The 18,141-nt window shown below is 34.1% G+C and overlaps 1 protein-coding gene across 1 annotated transcript in view; it reads left to right on the forward strand.

Annotated features, from left to right (window-relative positions):
• The window catches only part of LOC137627605 (uncharacterized), a 195,966-nt gene that overhangs the window by 172,808 nt on the left and 5,017 nt on the right, over positions 1-18,141 (forward strand). The window contains 3 exon segments of the mRNA XM_068358688.1: positions 5,339-5,528; positions 16,937-17,071; positions 17,765-17,949. Coding sequence (XP_068214789.1) covers positions 5,339-5,528; positions 16,937-17,071; positions 17,765-17,949 — 510 coding nt within the window.

Raw genomic sequence — 18,141 nt, forward strand, 5'->3', positions numbered from 1 at the left:
AAAGTCGTTTGAGATTTGCGGTGATAAATCTATCCTGAAGAAGTGTTTTAATTCTTTCATTCTACCTTGTTTCGAGTAGTATTCTCCTGCCTGGTCTTCAGCTGCCGACGCTAATCTTAATTTGTTGGATAGAAACAATTAAATTCGTTATCCTGATCTGGATATTAATCTCTAGAACCGTCTCTCAGTTAGTTCTTTTTGCATGGTGCAGATCTTCCTAGACTGTACCATTATGTATCTAGTACTAGGTATGCAGTTAATTGTTACAGCCATGGAATGATCTTCCTAATCTGGCGGTTGAATCGGTTGAACTCAAGAATTTAATCTTTTTCAAAATTCTTTTCATTTGAACAGGTTGGCATTTGTTGATCTATAGTTTATATATGACTTGTCTATTGTAACGTTGTTACTGATTTTATGTATAGTTCTCTTTCCTTATTTACTTTCCACGTTGGGCTCTTTTACTTGTAGTATTCTGCTTTTCCAACCAGGGCTGTAGCTAGATTAGTTAATGAAATGATGATGATGAACGTTTTCCTTTTCGGAAAATTTTACTCTTGAAATGAAATTAGTTTTTGTCTAGTGCTCATGGAGGGGAGGCAACCATTCCAACTAATTTGTAACAGGAAAATTTTCTTCCATTTTCATTCTCTTTTAATAGATGACGGCTTTTCCATTTTTCAAATTTCGCTTAGTTTTCTCTTTCAAATAGCCAAGTTTTCCTTCGGCTTAAATGGTAAGAAGTATCTTTATTGTATGGAATTAAATCTATTGGAGAGTTTATTTGGGCATGATAATTAATCCTTGATTGATTCCAATTAAGAACTTTCTAAAGGATCGTTATGGGAAAGGTACTCTCCGCAAAATATGTATCGGGGGGTTTTTGAAAGAGAAATTCTATATTCAGTGAACTGCATGATACAATTGGCTCGTTGTCTAATATTACTCTTCGTATTCCAGATATATTTGTGTATTATTTGATACCTAACAATTATTTTGGAGAGTTTATTATAAAATCAAATTAGAATACCCAAATGCTCGACAAGTGATTTATTGGCTATATTACAAAATGCATAATACTAAAGAATAAATGTTATAAAGTGTATTGTGTACAATTGTTGTTCCTCTCGAATTTGGTATTTTTCGTGGATTTCATCCTTGGAGTATTGTTCCTCCATGGTTTCATCAGTCTTTTGTTCCGTTGAACTGCCAAGAGAAGACATTTGTTCCAGTCACCTTTGCTTTACATTATATTGTTGCATTTCTATTTATACTTCGTTATTCCACATTTAGCTATGTTGTTCCCCATGAAATTCCGATATTTCAAGGGAAAGTCCCTAATGTACACTGCCCCGTTAATGCAGTCAAGATTAACTTATTCCATAAGTGTCCTATTGTTCTACTCTGTTTTCCTCCCCAGTGGTATGGATATGCCACCGAATGTTCCAGAGTTCCACGGAAGGTCATATATTCAGATGTTCAAGATATTTTTTTTTATTATATATGAAAAGAACCATTGTACCAAACAGAACAAGGTTTTTTCCAGGTGTGTTTCCCAAATGCGTTGTTGTTTTTTTTTTCCGAGCGTTTTTGACGCTTGCATGACCAAACAGAACTTCATTATTCCAGGCGAGTTTCCCTAATGTGTCGTGTTGTTTTTTTCCGAGCGTCGTTGGCGCTGGCAAGAGCCTAGAGCAGCGAGCATGAAATTGTATTCTGGATTTTTGGTAGTGTGCTTGCGTGCCCTCTGTGCAATAATTAATTATTCGCTTTCCTTTTCACTTTCTTATTACACCCTGCGGCTTTCTCTGCTTTCTCTCACTCTGTAATGTCATCACTTTCATTTTCCAGATTATGAGTTTGTCAGTCGTGGATTGCAGGTTTGCATCTTGTAATTTGCTCACTTGTTTAGAATTAGATCGTGAAAGGAAACGCTGAACTTGAAGAGGGGTCTCTCTCTCTCTCTCTCTCTCTCTCTCTCTCTCTCTCTCTCTCTCTCTCTCTCTCTCTCTCTCTCTCTCTCTCTCTCCATGCAGAAATATGTATGTACAATTTTCACGAGTATATTTTATTCTACTAAACTGTACCTAAGTACTGTAATTTGTCATCGGCAATATCATGATTTCAATTTAAAGTAAATGTTTCTTCTATTTACTCCACTTATTTTACATAATTTATCATTATCACCACCGAGTAATAATGAATTGGTGCATGAAGGTAGGTTGCAATCCCGAGTGCAATCGTTGAACTTAATTAGATACCAAAGGAAGAACAGTAATTGTTTTCGTTCCTTTCTGCTTGGCTGCAGTTTCGAGAAAATCTCGTCCTGATGCTAATGGGATTAGAGATTGTGATTTAAAAAAGTACGTAATGTCAGCGCCTCTCCTGGTACCTGTTATAGTAAGTAGGCTACTCAAGCCTTCCTCTTCTCATATTTCGTAACGCCTTCATTTTATTATTATTATTATTATTATTATTATTATTATTATTATTATTATTATTATTGTTGTTGTTGTTGTAAGAATTTACTTAAAATTATTACAACAGTCGATCATTGGATAGATCATTTTTAAACATGACACATTTGTGGCTTAATGATATATATTGGTAGTCCAACTGAATGGGAGATGTTGCTTGTATAGAAATATGGAACTTAATAAAAAAGAACGTGACAGACTTACTGATTATCTTTTTGAAGCTTTCGTAGAATTTAGAAGTTTATTTCTATAATTTTGATAGAATTTATAGAACATTGTAATATTAATGAGTGACTTTTCTTTGCACTCACCATTGATATTCTTGAGGCATTCACGAAATAAGTTCTGTCTACTGTCGAGATACGAGTGTGCACATTGTAACATTCAGGTAAAGTTTGAAATTGTTGTGGTTGATTTTGATGCTATAAAAAGTCAGTCAAAAGCATTGATTCTAATGGCACTCAAACATGTATTGATATTTTACAGGTTTATCAATTCATTTGAGTGAGACCTGGTTTATATTTATGTGTTTACTTAGAAATCTGCAATATATGATAACTTTTTTTAATTGCCTAAAAGAGCTGAGATATGCTATACGGAGTGTTGGTTTGGCTTAATAGCTTTTGAAATATTTAAGTAAATTAGTAAGAGTGCTATTATTATCATCCAAATTAACTCGAACTTCTTTTTGTCGTTGTACTAATGATTCTCTCAATTCAAATATTTCAGCTTAACCACATGTTCTATATTTAAGTTTCACCAAATCTTACTCTTCTAAAACGTTTTCTTCAAAACGATGGTGATGAATTAAATTTAGGAGTGCGTATTTTGAAATATAGTCGGAGATTCAGAACAAAATCCATTGAAAGAAATTGCACGTATAAATGAAATGCCATATTTTCAAATATTTATTTCATAGGTACGCGTTCTTTTAAGATTTTGTATAATATGGATAAAATCCTTTATTTATGTGTTTAGAAAAATGCAGTAGAAATGTGTAACACTCGACTACTGCAAGCAACCCATTAGCTTTGACTTCATTGAAATGGAAGCAGCCGAATTGCGAATTTAACAGAATTATGATTAATTTCTTAATTTTTAAAAATTATTACCAGATCATTATGTGACCTTAGATTATCGTGTGATTTTTATTGTCTTTGTTTTCATGAGTTAGGATGGTTAGGTTTTTCCAACACTGTCGTTTTCCTGTATGCTTTCCTTTTCAAAATTATTTTTATTTCGTTTATAAGTATGAAAGTATCGTCGATGAAAGGCGTGTCGGCGTAGATGCAAGTGCTCTCTGGAATGGAATGACTTAATTACACCCAGCATCCGAAGAAGTAATTGATGTTTGTTTTTGTATGACGTAACGCAATAAAAGTTTCTTCTCTCATCAGACTCGAAATGAAACTGCCATTTACTTCATATTTCCTTACGGACTAATATTTGAATGGTGTGTATTTCAAGGCACGTATTCAGAGCTTATTTCCGCACCTATTGCTTCAGAAATATTCTTGATTGTCAACAGATTAGAATTTTTCGCCGTCCTTCCTCTACAGTTAACCCCTAATTATTTAAGTGTGTCAGGAGTTATTAAATATAATACGCTTAGGTAATAGTACTGGGGAGACTTAATTACTACTAATAAACATTACGACATCACTTTTCCCGATGGAATTATCAACTAATAAAAAACTCATTGTCGCAAAACACGTCTTTTAGATTGCCGCTGTACTTTCCCTTAAAGATCCACGAATGAATGGCAGCATCAGTATTTTGAGTTGATTAGGAGGCGTTGTTGTTTATGCACAGCCCCTCTTAGTATCAAACTTTCATGGAAAAAAGACTTTTGCTATTCCAAGTAGAATAGCAGAAATGATTTAATATCTGCAAAATTTTAAGTGGCGTCTTGGTTTTAGGTGAACTTTAAAATTACCTTCATTTTCAAAAATGACACATGCATTGACTGAGCCTAGAAGGATCCTCCCTTACTGCAGATAGTAGATCATAAAAAGTACCTTGATTTTAAAAAATGGCACATGGGTTCTAGAAGAATCCTCCCTCTCTGTTGAGAGTTTATCATAAAAAGTACCTTGATTTTAATGAAAATAAAAAAAAATAAATCACACAAGCATTGGCAAAGCCTAAAAGGATCCTCCCTTACTGTAGAGGTTGCTAATTAAGCAGTTAAGGTCCCAGAGATCATAGGAAGCAAATAATCTTTTTGCTAAGAATCGTAAGGAAAGATGAGTGTGAAGAGATTCAGGGTGTAATTTTAAAGAATTGATTAAGGACGTGTTTATAAATAATGAATGGGTTTATTAATACGAGTAACTTGGATTATAAGGGCAGTAGGAGAAACAGTAGCTAAAGCCGGAGTCTGGTACGAGGGACAGAAATGAGGGATTTCCCCTTCCAATAATTGGAGTTGGGTTTGAAGAAGGTAGCCGAGTTTCCGTCCTCTTCTCCCTCCCCGAGGCACTACACCTGACAGATCATCATAGTCTTTGTTGCAAGAAACTGGTGTCAAGGTGAGCTCACCCGCTGGGTAAAAACCCTGAAGCACGTTCCTTTCCTCCCCCTTTGGTAATCCTCCTCCCTTCCCTAGACTTCTTATACCGTCTATATACGAAGGTTGAGTGAGGTGCATTTTATCTCTTGTCCATAATGCAGTTATTCCGCGTGCAGTTAACCAAATTATTCTTATTGCAAACTGGTGAAGTAATAAGTGTATGTTAGGGTAACATTTGACGTTTGTAATTGCCAAGTTTTTATTCCAAGCGATATTAAGGCTGATATAAAAAATACATGATATTAGTCATTATTACTTGTTACTTTATGTTTTATAATTTCTCTTCCAGTGCGTCATCATGGTTGGGACCTACAAGGCATCTTACTTGGAGAAATTGCCTGTCGAAAATATTGCTCTCTGGTTATCCTTAGCCGAGGGTCTCCTGCTGCCGCTCGTCCTGGGCCTCGTCGATGTCACCTTCAGCGAGGCTGCTGGGGCTTCTTGCTCCAGGGATAGAAGCCAACTTAATAGATACAATGGTTAGTCGGTAGTTGATATTTCCTCTATACTGTATGTCATAATTATTTTTAAGGTTATTTATTCAAGTTGGTAGATAGGTGAACAAGAAATGATATGATGGAATGGCCACTACTGTGAATAAGAACTGATGATGCAGTATTGTGGCGTGGTAAGTTATTGCTGACTATCATTTTTTATGGATAAAAAAAAATAATTGTTTTCTTTCTTCTTTAACTCGAAATTTGTAATGCAAGTCCTAAGGTTCTAACTTCCCTAAAAATTATCGTACAGGATAATGAGTACTGTATACAATCGTCTTATTTACTAATCTTTTAGAGTAATTACCGTAAGTTTTTAGTCTCAAACCTTCACTGCATCTTTGTTTTTCGTAAGGTAAATTGGTCTTTAAAATGTTTTTTTTTTTTTTCGTCACTAATTTCTGTATTTATTACTTGACTTGGAAAGTCAGATGGCTACTTGCTAGAGTGCCCACTTTTCTGTAAAATGGGCACATCTTTTCTTTGTTAGCATAACACACCCTATGTATAAAGGTAGTATACCTTTTGATTCCAAATAACCTACACCCTATTTATTTGTAATAAAAGAATTACACTGCATACATTTATTTCCCAATATAGAAAACTTACCAATTGTCTTTCAGGCTACAAAATCTTTTTATTTGTAAATTTTGCATAACTTTTGGTTAGAAACCAGTTAGTTTTGTTTGTAGATAAACCATACCTTTTGTTTAGAAAAAAAGGTCCCCGTTTAAACCCACCTAGGTTTTATTTATAAATATTCATAACTATTGTTTGTAAACATCTGGTTTTCGTTCATGTACACATTTTTAACATGTAACATCTTTTTAAACATAACTTTAGTTTCCACTTTAGAAATAGTATAGCTTTTGTTTTTTAACGCACCACTCTTTAATTAATGCAAGTGAAGCCTTCACTGTCTCAGACTTAATGTGTATGTGTAGAACACACTTAATGGAAGAATGAACCTTTCTTTCTTTTTGGAGGAGAGGTCGTAGGATGGTCAAGGTCACGATCCTTGCGTTTGCAATGTGGTTTTTGGGATAAGTGAGTACTTTTATATAAGTGATTGTGAGGCATGATTGCCAAAGGATGTCACCTTTTTATTTATTTAACTTTGAGATAAAGAGGTTAGAAGTTAAGGGAAAATTTTCATCTTTAACCTTCCGTTATTATTACTTTTCTTCTAAGCTTCAAAATTTACTTCAGAATTTTATATTTTTTGACTAGTTCGAAGTTGTTTAAAAAAAAAAAAAAACTCGTCTCTAAAGCCTTGCAATTTACTCGTAAACCTAAAATCATCATCCGTATTTCTAAGACTTTAAAATTAATTTCAAACGTAGACGTTGCTTCCGAATTCTTAAACTCTACTAGCAAATGTATCTAAACATGAAACTTTACCTTCAAAACAAGACTTTGTAACGTATTATTACCTATATTTTAGATGAATGTACTTGAATAACGTGGAATCGTAGAATATTTATTTTCCAAATTATTTACCTTAAACTCTGACTAATCCTTTCTGGGTTGAATTTTAACTTTGGCGTATCGGTTAGTATTCTTAAGTGATTCATTAGATGAGCCCTTGAATGATACGTTTAATAAGTTGATAACATTATGATGATATCTTTTTTTTCCTTCCTTTCAAAAATAGACGACATCTACATAATGTCATCAACTCATTAAACGTATCATTCACGGGCTCATCTAATGAATCACTGCAGATTCGATTACTAACCGTCAATATGCGTGGGAGGAGATGATGATGAGATGTCGTCTATTTCTTGAAGTATCATCAGCAGTTAGGAAGAACATGTGGATGAACACATCATTTCGTGGGCTTCTTTTAAACCGCAACTTGCTGTGATACTAATTTGCCTCTGCTGAGCTGGCAATAATACTTCTCTAGTTTAATTTTGTACAAAGAAAAATGAAATCATTAAGAAGAAATATTTGTATAATTTTATACTGACCTTCATTTACTCTTGCAATTTTGTACCTGAAAAGAGAGAGAGAGAGAGAGAGAGAGAGAGAGAGAGAGAGAGAGAGAGAGAGAGAGAGAGAGAGAGAGAGAGATATTAAATCGAATTGTCAAACAGTAGTGTTTGTAGACCCTTGTCGATATTCTTGCACTCTACAAAGAATTCTTCCTTGATTTAATTCTGTTAACAAAAGCAAAGTTGGAAGATGCAGTGATCAGTTATCAAAAGTGTATACTTTATTGAAATTGTTGCCATAATCCTGGTCTAAATGAAGCCTATTAGGTGACAAGTTAATTGCCTTTCTTAATAGCGCAATGAGGCGTAAATTATTCAAATTGGCAATTATCCTTAATGATTTTGAATTTTTATATTACATTCCATTGTAGTGTATGACGCTGAAGAGTAATCACTACCGTCACCTTCCCTCTTGATTAAATTAATGATTTATTAGAAGCTGTTTAGTATCTTTCCAGGTTGAATGAAGGAATATCTATATTTACGTGAGCCTAACCGCCATCACTCACAATAAAAACTGACAAACCTGTTGCACACATACAAATACACACACGCACATACAAAGACACACACACACACACCCATATATATATATATATATATATATATATATATATATATATATATACATATATATATTATAGGGATACGGGCGTCGTCTATTGTCCTAAGCAAAATTTTCTAGAATCTTCTAGTGTGAAGTTGCTTTTTTGTGTTTATATATATATATATATATATGTATATATATATATATATATATATATATATATATATATATATATATAGTAGGGGTACGGGCGTCGTCCATTGTCCTAAAGCAAAATTTTCTAGATCCTCTCTTTTGAAATGGCTTTGTTTGTGTTCGTGTATGTATATATATATATATATATATATATATATATATATATATATATATATATATATATATACATATATGTATATATACATATATGTATATGTATATATATATATATATATATATAATACATACATACATACATACACACACGTACGTATGTGTGTGAGTGTTTATTGATGATCTCAGGTATCTAGAAATCAATACCTACTTTTATTTTCAAGTATATATAATCTTTATCATTTTTAGTGCAAGCTATACGTAATTTTAGGGCGACCTTCATTGAAACTATTTCTTTGTTTTTCTTTGTATAAAATAAGTGCCATTTAACGTTTGATTTTAGTTCGTTTATGATTGAAAAAAAAATAGTGTTATTTGTGATTATTATAAGCAATCAGAGCCAATTAAAAATAAACCTTGCAGTGTCTTGAATACCTTTATTATCGTTATGAAAGGATTCCTGATAGCTTGAAAATAAATCAAAATAATCTTGTCAGCAGGTTTGGAAACCTGCATCTTTAATGTGTTCATTCAGGTGTTTTCCCATCATATTTGATGTATGACTTCATTAATCCTCACGCGCTTCATGACCGAGTGAAAGTGAGGTGATATCTAAAACACCTTGTTATTGTTAGCGTTACTCCTGTTCATCGAACCGATAAGGGATAAGGGGCCGCCGATAGTGGAAGGCCATGGCAACACCAAAATAGCATGTGCCCCTTTGTTTGGAGCGTCAACCTTATTTAATGATTGTGAGGTGGAGTAGTTGAAAGAAGCTGGAGGTGGGTGAAAGAAAAGCAATACGCTCTTTGAATGAGCCGTGAAAGGCATGATCGTCGGGGCATACCTAAATGAAATGGTGGGCATCTGGGCGTGACCTCTACTCTATACTCAAAACCTTTAGCTAATCCGGTCTCTGGAATAGATGTGGGGGTGTTGGTGGTACTAGTCTGCAAGTACTTTCCCTTGGTAGGCTATTTAGGTCGATGGGCACGGGTTCCCTCCCGCACAAGGGTCATGTTCCGCCTCCCCTCCCCTGAGGTAGTGCAGAGACCTGGAACAGGGTTCTAGGGTTCAAGAGATGTCGTGAGAAGGTAAGGCGTAAGGGGAAAGGTAGAAAGATCGCAAAAAATGAGAAATATGAGCCTAGTTGGCGGTAACAGAAGATTGCCTAGAAGGGTTTAGAGGGATTGTGTTTGGTGGGGGAGGGAGGATAGTAGAAGTGATTATGCTAGTGAAGCGTTGAGGAAGGGAATGTGGACGTCAAAGATATATGCATTGAATAAATGTTTTCAAGCTGAGCGTAAGGAAGACGAACAATATGTGTTGCGAAAGCACTGTTTTTTCTCGATAAAAGAATGACAAATGAATGCTGTGTTACAAGTTTTTAAATTCATACTTGTGAAAAGCATGTAATTTTGAATTTTGTTATATCCATTTCATTCATTATTTACTTATGTAACGTATATTTTTTTTTCATTTTAGTCATTACATATTTTTTATATGTATCAAATATATTTGCTTTCATGCACATGTCCCTCGTTTCCCAATATTGGAAAATAAACCAAAGAATATTAAAATCAAATGGTTATCATATTTCCAATGAATTGTTAATCAAGATGCCTACGGGAAAATTAATGGCAATGCTTCAGGAAGAAGCATCAGAACAATTTCGCACTAGTAAAAGTTACGAGTATTATCATAGCAATATTCTTTTAATGTGATTAAAAAAAAAAGACGATTGTTCAGTAGCCTTGAATTGAAAATCAGCCAAAACGGCAATTATTGTAGTTCTTGAAACAGATTTTATAGCAATGTTTCCTTTTACGGATCAGATGGAATAATAATAAAATTTTCCTTAAATGAAGTTGAAGGAAAAAATTCCTCTATAAGATTCTGATAACAAATTCTTTTAAGAAATTGCAAGTGTATTTTAATCGAATCTTCAGACTTTCTTTTTTATGAAAGTTCATTTATTTGGAGAAATATTCAAGAAATCTACGAGTTACATTCACAAAAATTTTCTTAAGGAATCCGTACTGTTTGGATTATAACTTTGGCTCCTTAAGACAATATCTTTTCGAGTGTGAAGTTTGGCATTTGAGAGCTCTTGTGGGAATGTATCTATGCAGTATTATGGATATCTCCGTTGAATATGATTTGCCATATAAGAACATTCTTGTAAGATCATTTTTATCGATTTCCTATATTAGAATTTTTCTAGGAAATTATGCGAGTCAACTATGAAAGGGAATCCTGTTTGTGACTGTTAATCAAGATTCAAATTCCTAGCAGAAAAAAAAAAACATAAGAACTATGCGAAAGATTTTTTAAAGTTTGTTATTGAACAGGTTTTTTTTCAGGACTCGGACTGTTTAAAACAATGCTTTTGAAGAGTTAAACGAAGACAATGTGTATTTTAAAAGGATCCACTTCAAGTCTTATAATTATGCAGTCTAATATATTATTCAAAGAATTCCTAAATTTTGTTGAGTTGTCTACTGGTAATTCACTAATATATCTTAGTGACATTTATCTAATACATTTTGATTAAAGATTTATTTCTGAATTCTTACCAAATTCCTTTGTTCAGACCTCTTTATTTTTTTTCACTGGCGATTCATTATTTTTACTCAATGTTAGAATGGAAATTATTTTCATAGTTTTATTATTTGTTTTCAGCTAGAATTGTTCTTTAAATTCAAATATATGAACGTCCATTGCCTGGAACAATGTGTCTTTAGATTTTCCAAATGACATAGCTCTAAAGTTGACCTCCCAGTTCTGTGTGGGTTTGTGGAAACGTATTTATTTTCGTCATGTCATCGAATGAATAAATCCTCAGCAGTAAGAGTGTTATCGTAATGGTCTTTCACGGTGTTCCCAGATGAAATGAGCTCTTAGAACTTCGTAAATTCATTTGCATGTCAGTCAAGCAAATCACGTTCTGCGAAAGCAGGGATGGGAATACAAGCACTTGTGTCGGAATTGTTTATTTATTTATTTATTTTTAATATAGGGTAAAGTCACATTTATCAAGGATGCGGGGAATAAACAGGAATTTCACTTCTTTATAAAATACTATCCTTAAGTGCTTGTTGTAGTACATCTTTCATTTTCCACTTCAGAAGATTGCATGTAGACATTGCGTAGGTAGACAGATGGAAAGTTTGGCATTGTTATCATGGTGATTATAAGCGTTTTACAGTACTGCAGACAAAGCGTTGTGGCCTCGGGAGGCTAAATTACGTAACTATATTATAAGTTTGGATTTGGGTTGAAGGTACTGAAACGCTCTTGACATTTGAACCCTTTAAGTTGTTTTATTAATATGGAAGTGTGACTATGTGTGTGTGTATATATATATATATATATATATATATATATATATATATATATATAATGTTTGTGTGAGATCATGGCTTTTTGGCTGACTGGGAGATCTCTCAAGGGAATGGGTAAGAGGAATAATTGCTCTGTTGTATAAAGGTAAAGGTGGCTTTAAGGATTTAGGTATATTAATTTACTTTGTATAGCCAAACAGGAGATGTGTATGGTGAGAGAAAATAAGGCAGGTGGCAAAGGCACACAGGGAAAGAACAGTATAGGTTTATGCTAGGAAAAGGGTGGGTTGATCAAATGTCTGATATGAAAAAGTTATGTGAAAAGTTCAAAAGTGTAGGTAGAAGGTTGAATGTAGCGTAGAGGGATCTCGGAAAAGCTTATGATAGCATCAGTAGAGGGATGAAGTGGAGTGTGTTGACAATGTATGGTATGGATAAGTTGTTGATAACAATTAAAAGGAGAAGCTTACGTAGGGAAGATGAACTGGTTTTGTGTGAAAGTGGATACGAGACATTGGTATTTTATGTCTGTGGTTGTTCAGAATCTGCAGTATGTGAATGGAATGATGCAAGAGGTTAAAGAAAGGACAGTGAATATATCCACTAAGTTGTGAAATAAGCAAATAAGTTAAATGGAAAAAGAATGCTCTTCCCCGAACTGTTATTAAATTAGATGTGAATTATATATGGAATGATTGTTTGCAGATCATGCTGTGCTGATTTGGGAATGGTGATGAGCAACTGCAGAATCTGATAAGAGACTTTGAAAGTGTGTGCTAGAAGAGAAAGTTCATAGTAAAAGTGAGCAAGAGTATGGTAGTAAGAGTAATGATGATCAATAATGATGGATCTAATTTAATGTTGTTACTGTTCTTGAAATATTTTATCGATAACTTCCATTATTCCCCCCTCATTATTGATCTTCAGTACTTGTTTCCATATGCTCTTACTACCATACTCTTGCTATCAAATTTCTCTTCTTGCAATACACTTTCAAAGCTTCTCCTCCTTTTAATTGTTATCAACAACTTATCCATACCATACATTGTCAACACACTCCACTTCATCCCTCTACTGATGCTATCATAAGCTTTTCCGAGATCCCTCTACGCTACATTCAACCTTTTACCTACACTTTTGAACTTTTCACATAACTTTTTCATAGACATTTGATCAACACACCCTTTTCCTAGCATAAACCTATGCTGTTCTTTCCCTGTGTCCCTTTGCCACCTGCCTTATTTTCTCTCACCATACACATTTCCTGTTTAGCTATACAAAGTAAATTAATATACCTAAATCCTTAAAGCCACCTCTGCCTTTATAAAAACTTAAAAATCAAGAGGAAAAAAATAAGATAGAATAGCATGTCCGAGTGTACCCCCAAGCAAGAGAACTCTAATCCATGACAATGTAAGGCCATGGTACAGAGGCTATGGCCCTACCCAAGACCAGAGAACAATGGTTTGATTTTGGAGTGCCCTCCAATAAGAGCTGCTTAGCATAGCTAGAGTCTCTTCTACCCTTACCAAGAGGAAGGTAACCACTGAAAAATTACATTACAGTGGTTAATTCCTTGAGCGACGAAGAATTGTTTGGCAATCTCAGTGTTGTGAGGTGTTTGAAGACATAGGAGAATGTGGTAAGAATAGGCTAGACTATTCAGTGTATGTGTAGGCAAAGACAAAACGAGCCGTAACCATAGAGATGGATCCAATGTAGGACTGTCTGGCCAGTCAAAGGACCCAATAATTACTCTTTAGCGGAACTATCTCAACGGGTGGTTGGTCCAATGGCCTATTGCACATAGTAATATTAGACATTTATTATTCAGTTTGGTTTTTATTGCTTTATTTTTATTTTTCTTATCCTTTCGTTATTGTTTCGATATCTAATTATATACAATAAGAGGTTGTATATATATATATATATATATATATATATATATATATATATATATATATATATATATATATATATATATATATGTGTGTGTGTGTGTGTGTATTTCTCATCTTTTATTATTGCTCATTGAATATACGAGAGTATTTACCGCGCTAGGTTCTTTGAATTGTTGATCGAAGGTACCCCAGCCTACGCCGTTGGTTTACATTCATTATGCAAAGTAAGTCGGTAATCATGAGCACAAACACAGAACACTCATTCGCAGTCTAGTTCTTTTATCTCTTAATGTAATTAGTTTTTTCCATTCCAGAGAAGCTTTGGAAATCAGTAAACCAATAGTGTTACATACATGAAAAGCAGTGCTGGAAACGTTGGGGTAAAGTCAACACTTGCTATGTAATATCGTTTCGTCGAGCGTCTCAAGTGGAACTTATCGCTAAAGATTAGGAGAGAGGCAAATGATAGGGATTAATATCATTATAATTGCTTTTGCGAGTTAGGGCTGACATAATTGGTACATAGTTGCACAGGTCAAGGTCATTTTAATTTTGGGGTATCAAGCCTAATGTTGATGGCTTCAACAGAGTTCATTTTGCAAACAGAACCATTACGTTCAATCCCTGGCAATTTCTGCAGACAAAAAAAAAGACACTTTTTTTGTGAAGATTTCCTCGAAGTATATTATAACTGTCCAGAAGCTCCTCTAAAGACAAGAAATTCTTTATTGTTAATATGATGTATTTGAAACGTTAAGTATTAGAAAATATATTAATATAGCCATACAAAAGTTCTTGGAAATAAGAGAATCACGTATTGTTATAATGTTGTACTATATATTTTTTTTTATTTTACAAGCATGATGATTTTTCTTCCAGCAGAGTAGACTTTCTTCTACGTCATATATAGGAGGCAACAAAGAGCCGACATGGATTTGAGTTTAATTTGACGGAAACGCATTTCAGTAAAATTATTAAATATCGGGCAATGGTCGTAATCTAATATGCTTGAAGCCCTTTGTTCATTAGAAATTCATTACCACACTATGAGTTTCATTTTGCTGTTTAAAAGTGAACCAATGTACAGTAATGAACAGAGACTGTGAATGTTGTAGCTTGTAGTTCCCATAACCCGAGATTTTCAACCACATTTACTGAATGGCAGTAAATTAAGCAGAGTTTTATTCATAAAACTCCTGTAAGACGGCAGAATTCGTAAAAAGTGTAAAGGAACAATACAATCAGTGTGGCACAATATAAGGTAAGGTTAAATCCATGTGAAACGTAACTTGTGTGCGAAAACCCACTTGTAAAATCTATCGGTAACTTGAGGTTGGAATCCTGTACCTAGATTGACCTGTCATCGGAGCATTTGTAATATTTTTTCATATATATTTTAAGACTTAGGTTTAAATATTTCGTATGGTAGCTTACTTTGGATTATGCCCAGATTTATGTTAAGGGTCAGATTGCAGGGTTAGTAATTGAGTCTGCCATCAAATTATTTTGAAAGAAAACTTCTAAGTAATTTCTACTTCGTCAAAGAAAACTGTTTTGATATTATTTCACCTAACTTGAATAAAATGAAGAGATTAATGCCCTATTCTGATTTTGTCAGCATTATAATCAAGAAATTTTAACAGAGAATTCTTAACCTATTGGTATTGTTATTGAGTTACATACAGTATATTATTAGTAAGTGTCTAAACGGATGAAAAAATGCTAATTTCGTACACAAGACAGTGTCGAAAGAAAAAATGTCGAAAGACAAAGTGTCGAAGAGACATTGTGCTTGCTAGAGTTAAGTGTTTAATTAGAACTAGAGTAACACCTAAATATACACCCACGAGGGTAACGCGGCTCTTACGTGTCGCCCACCATGTACCGACTGGTGTACACGACCCGTCAAAAATGACGGCTAAATATTTAAATAGATATTCACACACAGATTCAACCCTTCCCATCCCCTCCCCCTCTCCTAACTACAACACGGCAGTTGTGGTTTCCGAGTGTACCTCCCGGGGTACCCCATATCAACAGAGTATGGCTACTCCTCTCTCCTCCTTTCCGATGGAGGGGGAGAGACCGAGTAGTTAGTTATAAGTCTGTCAATGCCGCTCAGAATGACCGGAACATATATATATATATATATATATATATATATATATATATATATATATATATATATATATATATATATATATATATATATATAACTGTATATCCAGACACTATTATTTAGGGGGAGGTTGCCAATGCCGCTCAGCATGACCGGAAATACTATATACTGTATATACATTATATATAATATATATATATATATATAATATATATATATATATATATATATATATATATATATATATATATATTTCCAAGACAAATAATGATATGTTAATTCTCCAATTATTCCTACAAGGTTAAATTACGAGTGAAGCGAACTACGAGGGAAAAAAGACCAGTTGAACTTGTGATATATTAAATAATTTAAGTAAGGCCAACATACTCACCCTCACGACAGAAGCACATAGCCAAACAAGTGCTACTTGCCAACACAGAGGAGCAAGGAGATAATGTTGAATTGCGAGCGAAGCGATCTCCGCCGGAGCCAAGACCAATTGAGCATAGCGATTTATTAGATATCGGAAGTAAATATCTAGTAAGCTATTAAATTAACTGAATGAATGAATGTTTACATAGCTTGCTAATTCATTAAGCCTTTTGCAATAGTAACCAGTTAACTTCCCTCAAGGTTGAAACGTTCCGACACACTGTCCGTTTGACTATTTATTCTATCTAAAGTTAGTTCGACACTGCCCTAAGACACTTTCTCTCTCTCTCTCTCTCTCTCTCTCTCTCTCTCTCTCTCTCTCTCTCTCTCTCTCTCTCTCTCTCTCTCTCTCGTTAAAGATCAATTTAAGATATTTATATTTGTTGTTTACATCAAACCACAGAGTTGAACCTCCGAAAAGTTATGGAGGAATGTTAATTTTATCATAAACACCTCTGGCTCTAAATTCCAAGAATTCTACCTTATGTTTTCTTTGCAATACCTTTTTGGATATTTAGTAGCACATGCAAATTTAATTTTAACCTTATACATGCTTTTCAAACGGTACTATATTACTTTATAATCATGCAATCATATATGATCCTTTAAAACCCGTCAAAGAATTATTTATATGAATTAGCCGCTTGATCGCATTTAATTCATGCACCCTTTTTTCTTTACCTTTCAATGTGCTATATGTCATTTTTTGCTGTTATTATGTGAGCCTTTTCTTTTTTTCAGAAAACGAGGGTCCTTTCCGCCTCTTCCCGAAGGAGGAGGTCAAGTCTTTTCCTTTGACCAACGGATCCCTTTTCTCGTCCCTCCTCAACATGAATGTCGACAATCCTTCTCAAATCATACCGTCGTATAGACCAGGTAAAGACTATGAAAACATGAAGGGGTCCTTTATTTTTATAACATTGTCATCAATCACTTTAGTCTGTCATTATGTCCTACATACTGAATAAGTTTACTGAGACTTCCATGTTTAATTTTGTACCTTTTATTACAAGTGGGGATTACAGTTTCCATAACTTTCAAATTTTGTTTAAATGTTTATATATTTATAACGAGTGCCTGTTGTCACTGCGATATTTTGCGGATATCGTAATTAGGTTAAAGATTAGGTATTAAGAGTTTTCATAGAATTCATTGTATAGGCCCTTTGATTTATCATGTCTCATGAAGAAAATAATAAGACGTTTTCATCTTCAACTTTCACTCTGCTAGTAACAGACTGGAGAATGGTGACTGATATTATACTTAAAAAAAAAAAATTAGGTAGAATAAGCTATGTATTTTATTGCCGTAAGTTAATGTTGCATGCATGTTCTTTTTTATAGATGTCCTGTATTTCACTGTTGATTTTATGAGAATTCAGAGTATGCAGGACTGTCAAGTTACATTTCTGTCGCCGCAATTTTACTAAATAATTCGATTATATTTTTATAATGAGCTTTTCATGTTCAATTAAATTATTTCCAATGACTCCCTAGGCTTATGAACTATTTTTCCCGAAACATCAAATCCATGATCATGTACCGAGTTCTCATGACCCTTCATTTTCAGGCGGTACATCAGGACTCAAAATGGGCGTTTCGTCTCAGGAAATTCGTGGTCTCGTAGGTGGAGGTTTGGAAAACCGTATTAGAGATCACTTTGGACCTCCCTACTATCCAAGGGAACACACAGAATCCTTAGGGTCCGTTGGGACGAGTAGTCAAGATCCTATTTACTCGGATCCTCTCACAAAGGTATGCCTCTCTCTCTCTCTCTCTCTCTCTCTCTCTCTCTCTCTCTCTCTCTCTCTCTCTCTCTCTCTCTCTCTCTCTCTCTCTCTCTCTCTCTCTCTCATATATATATATATATATATATATATATATATATATATATATATATATATATATATATATATATATATCCTTTGTCTGTCTGTCTGTCTTCAG

Source organism: Palaemon carinicauda, chromosome 2, assembly GCF_036898095.1.
Source record: "Palaemon carinicauda isolate YSFRI2023 chromosome 2, ASM3689809v2, whole genome shotgun sequence".
Lineage (NCBI taxonomy): Eukaryota > Metazoa > Arthropoda > Malacostraca > Decapoda > Palaemonidae > Palaemon > Palaemon carinicauda.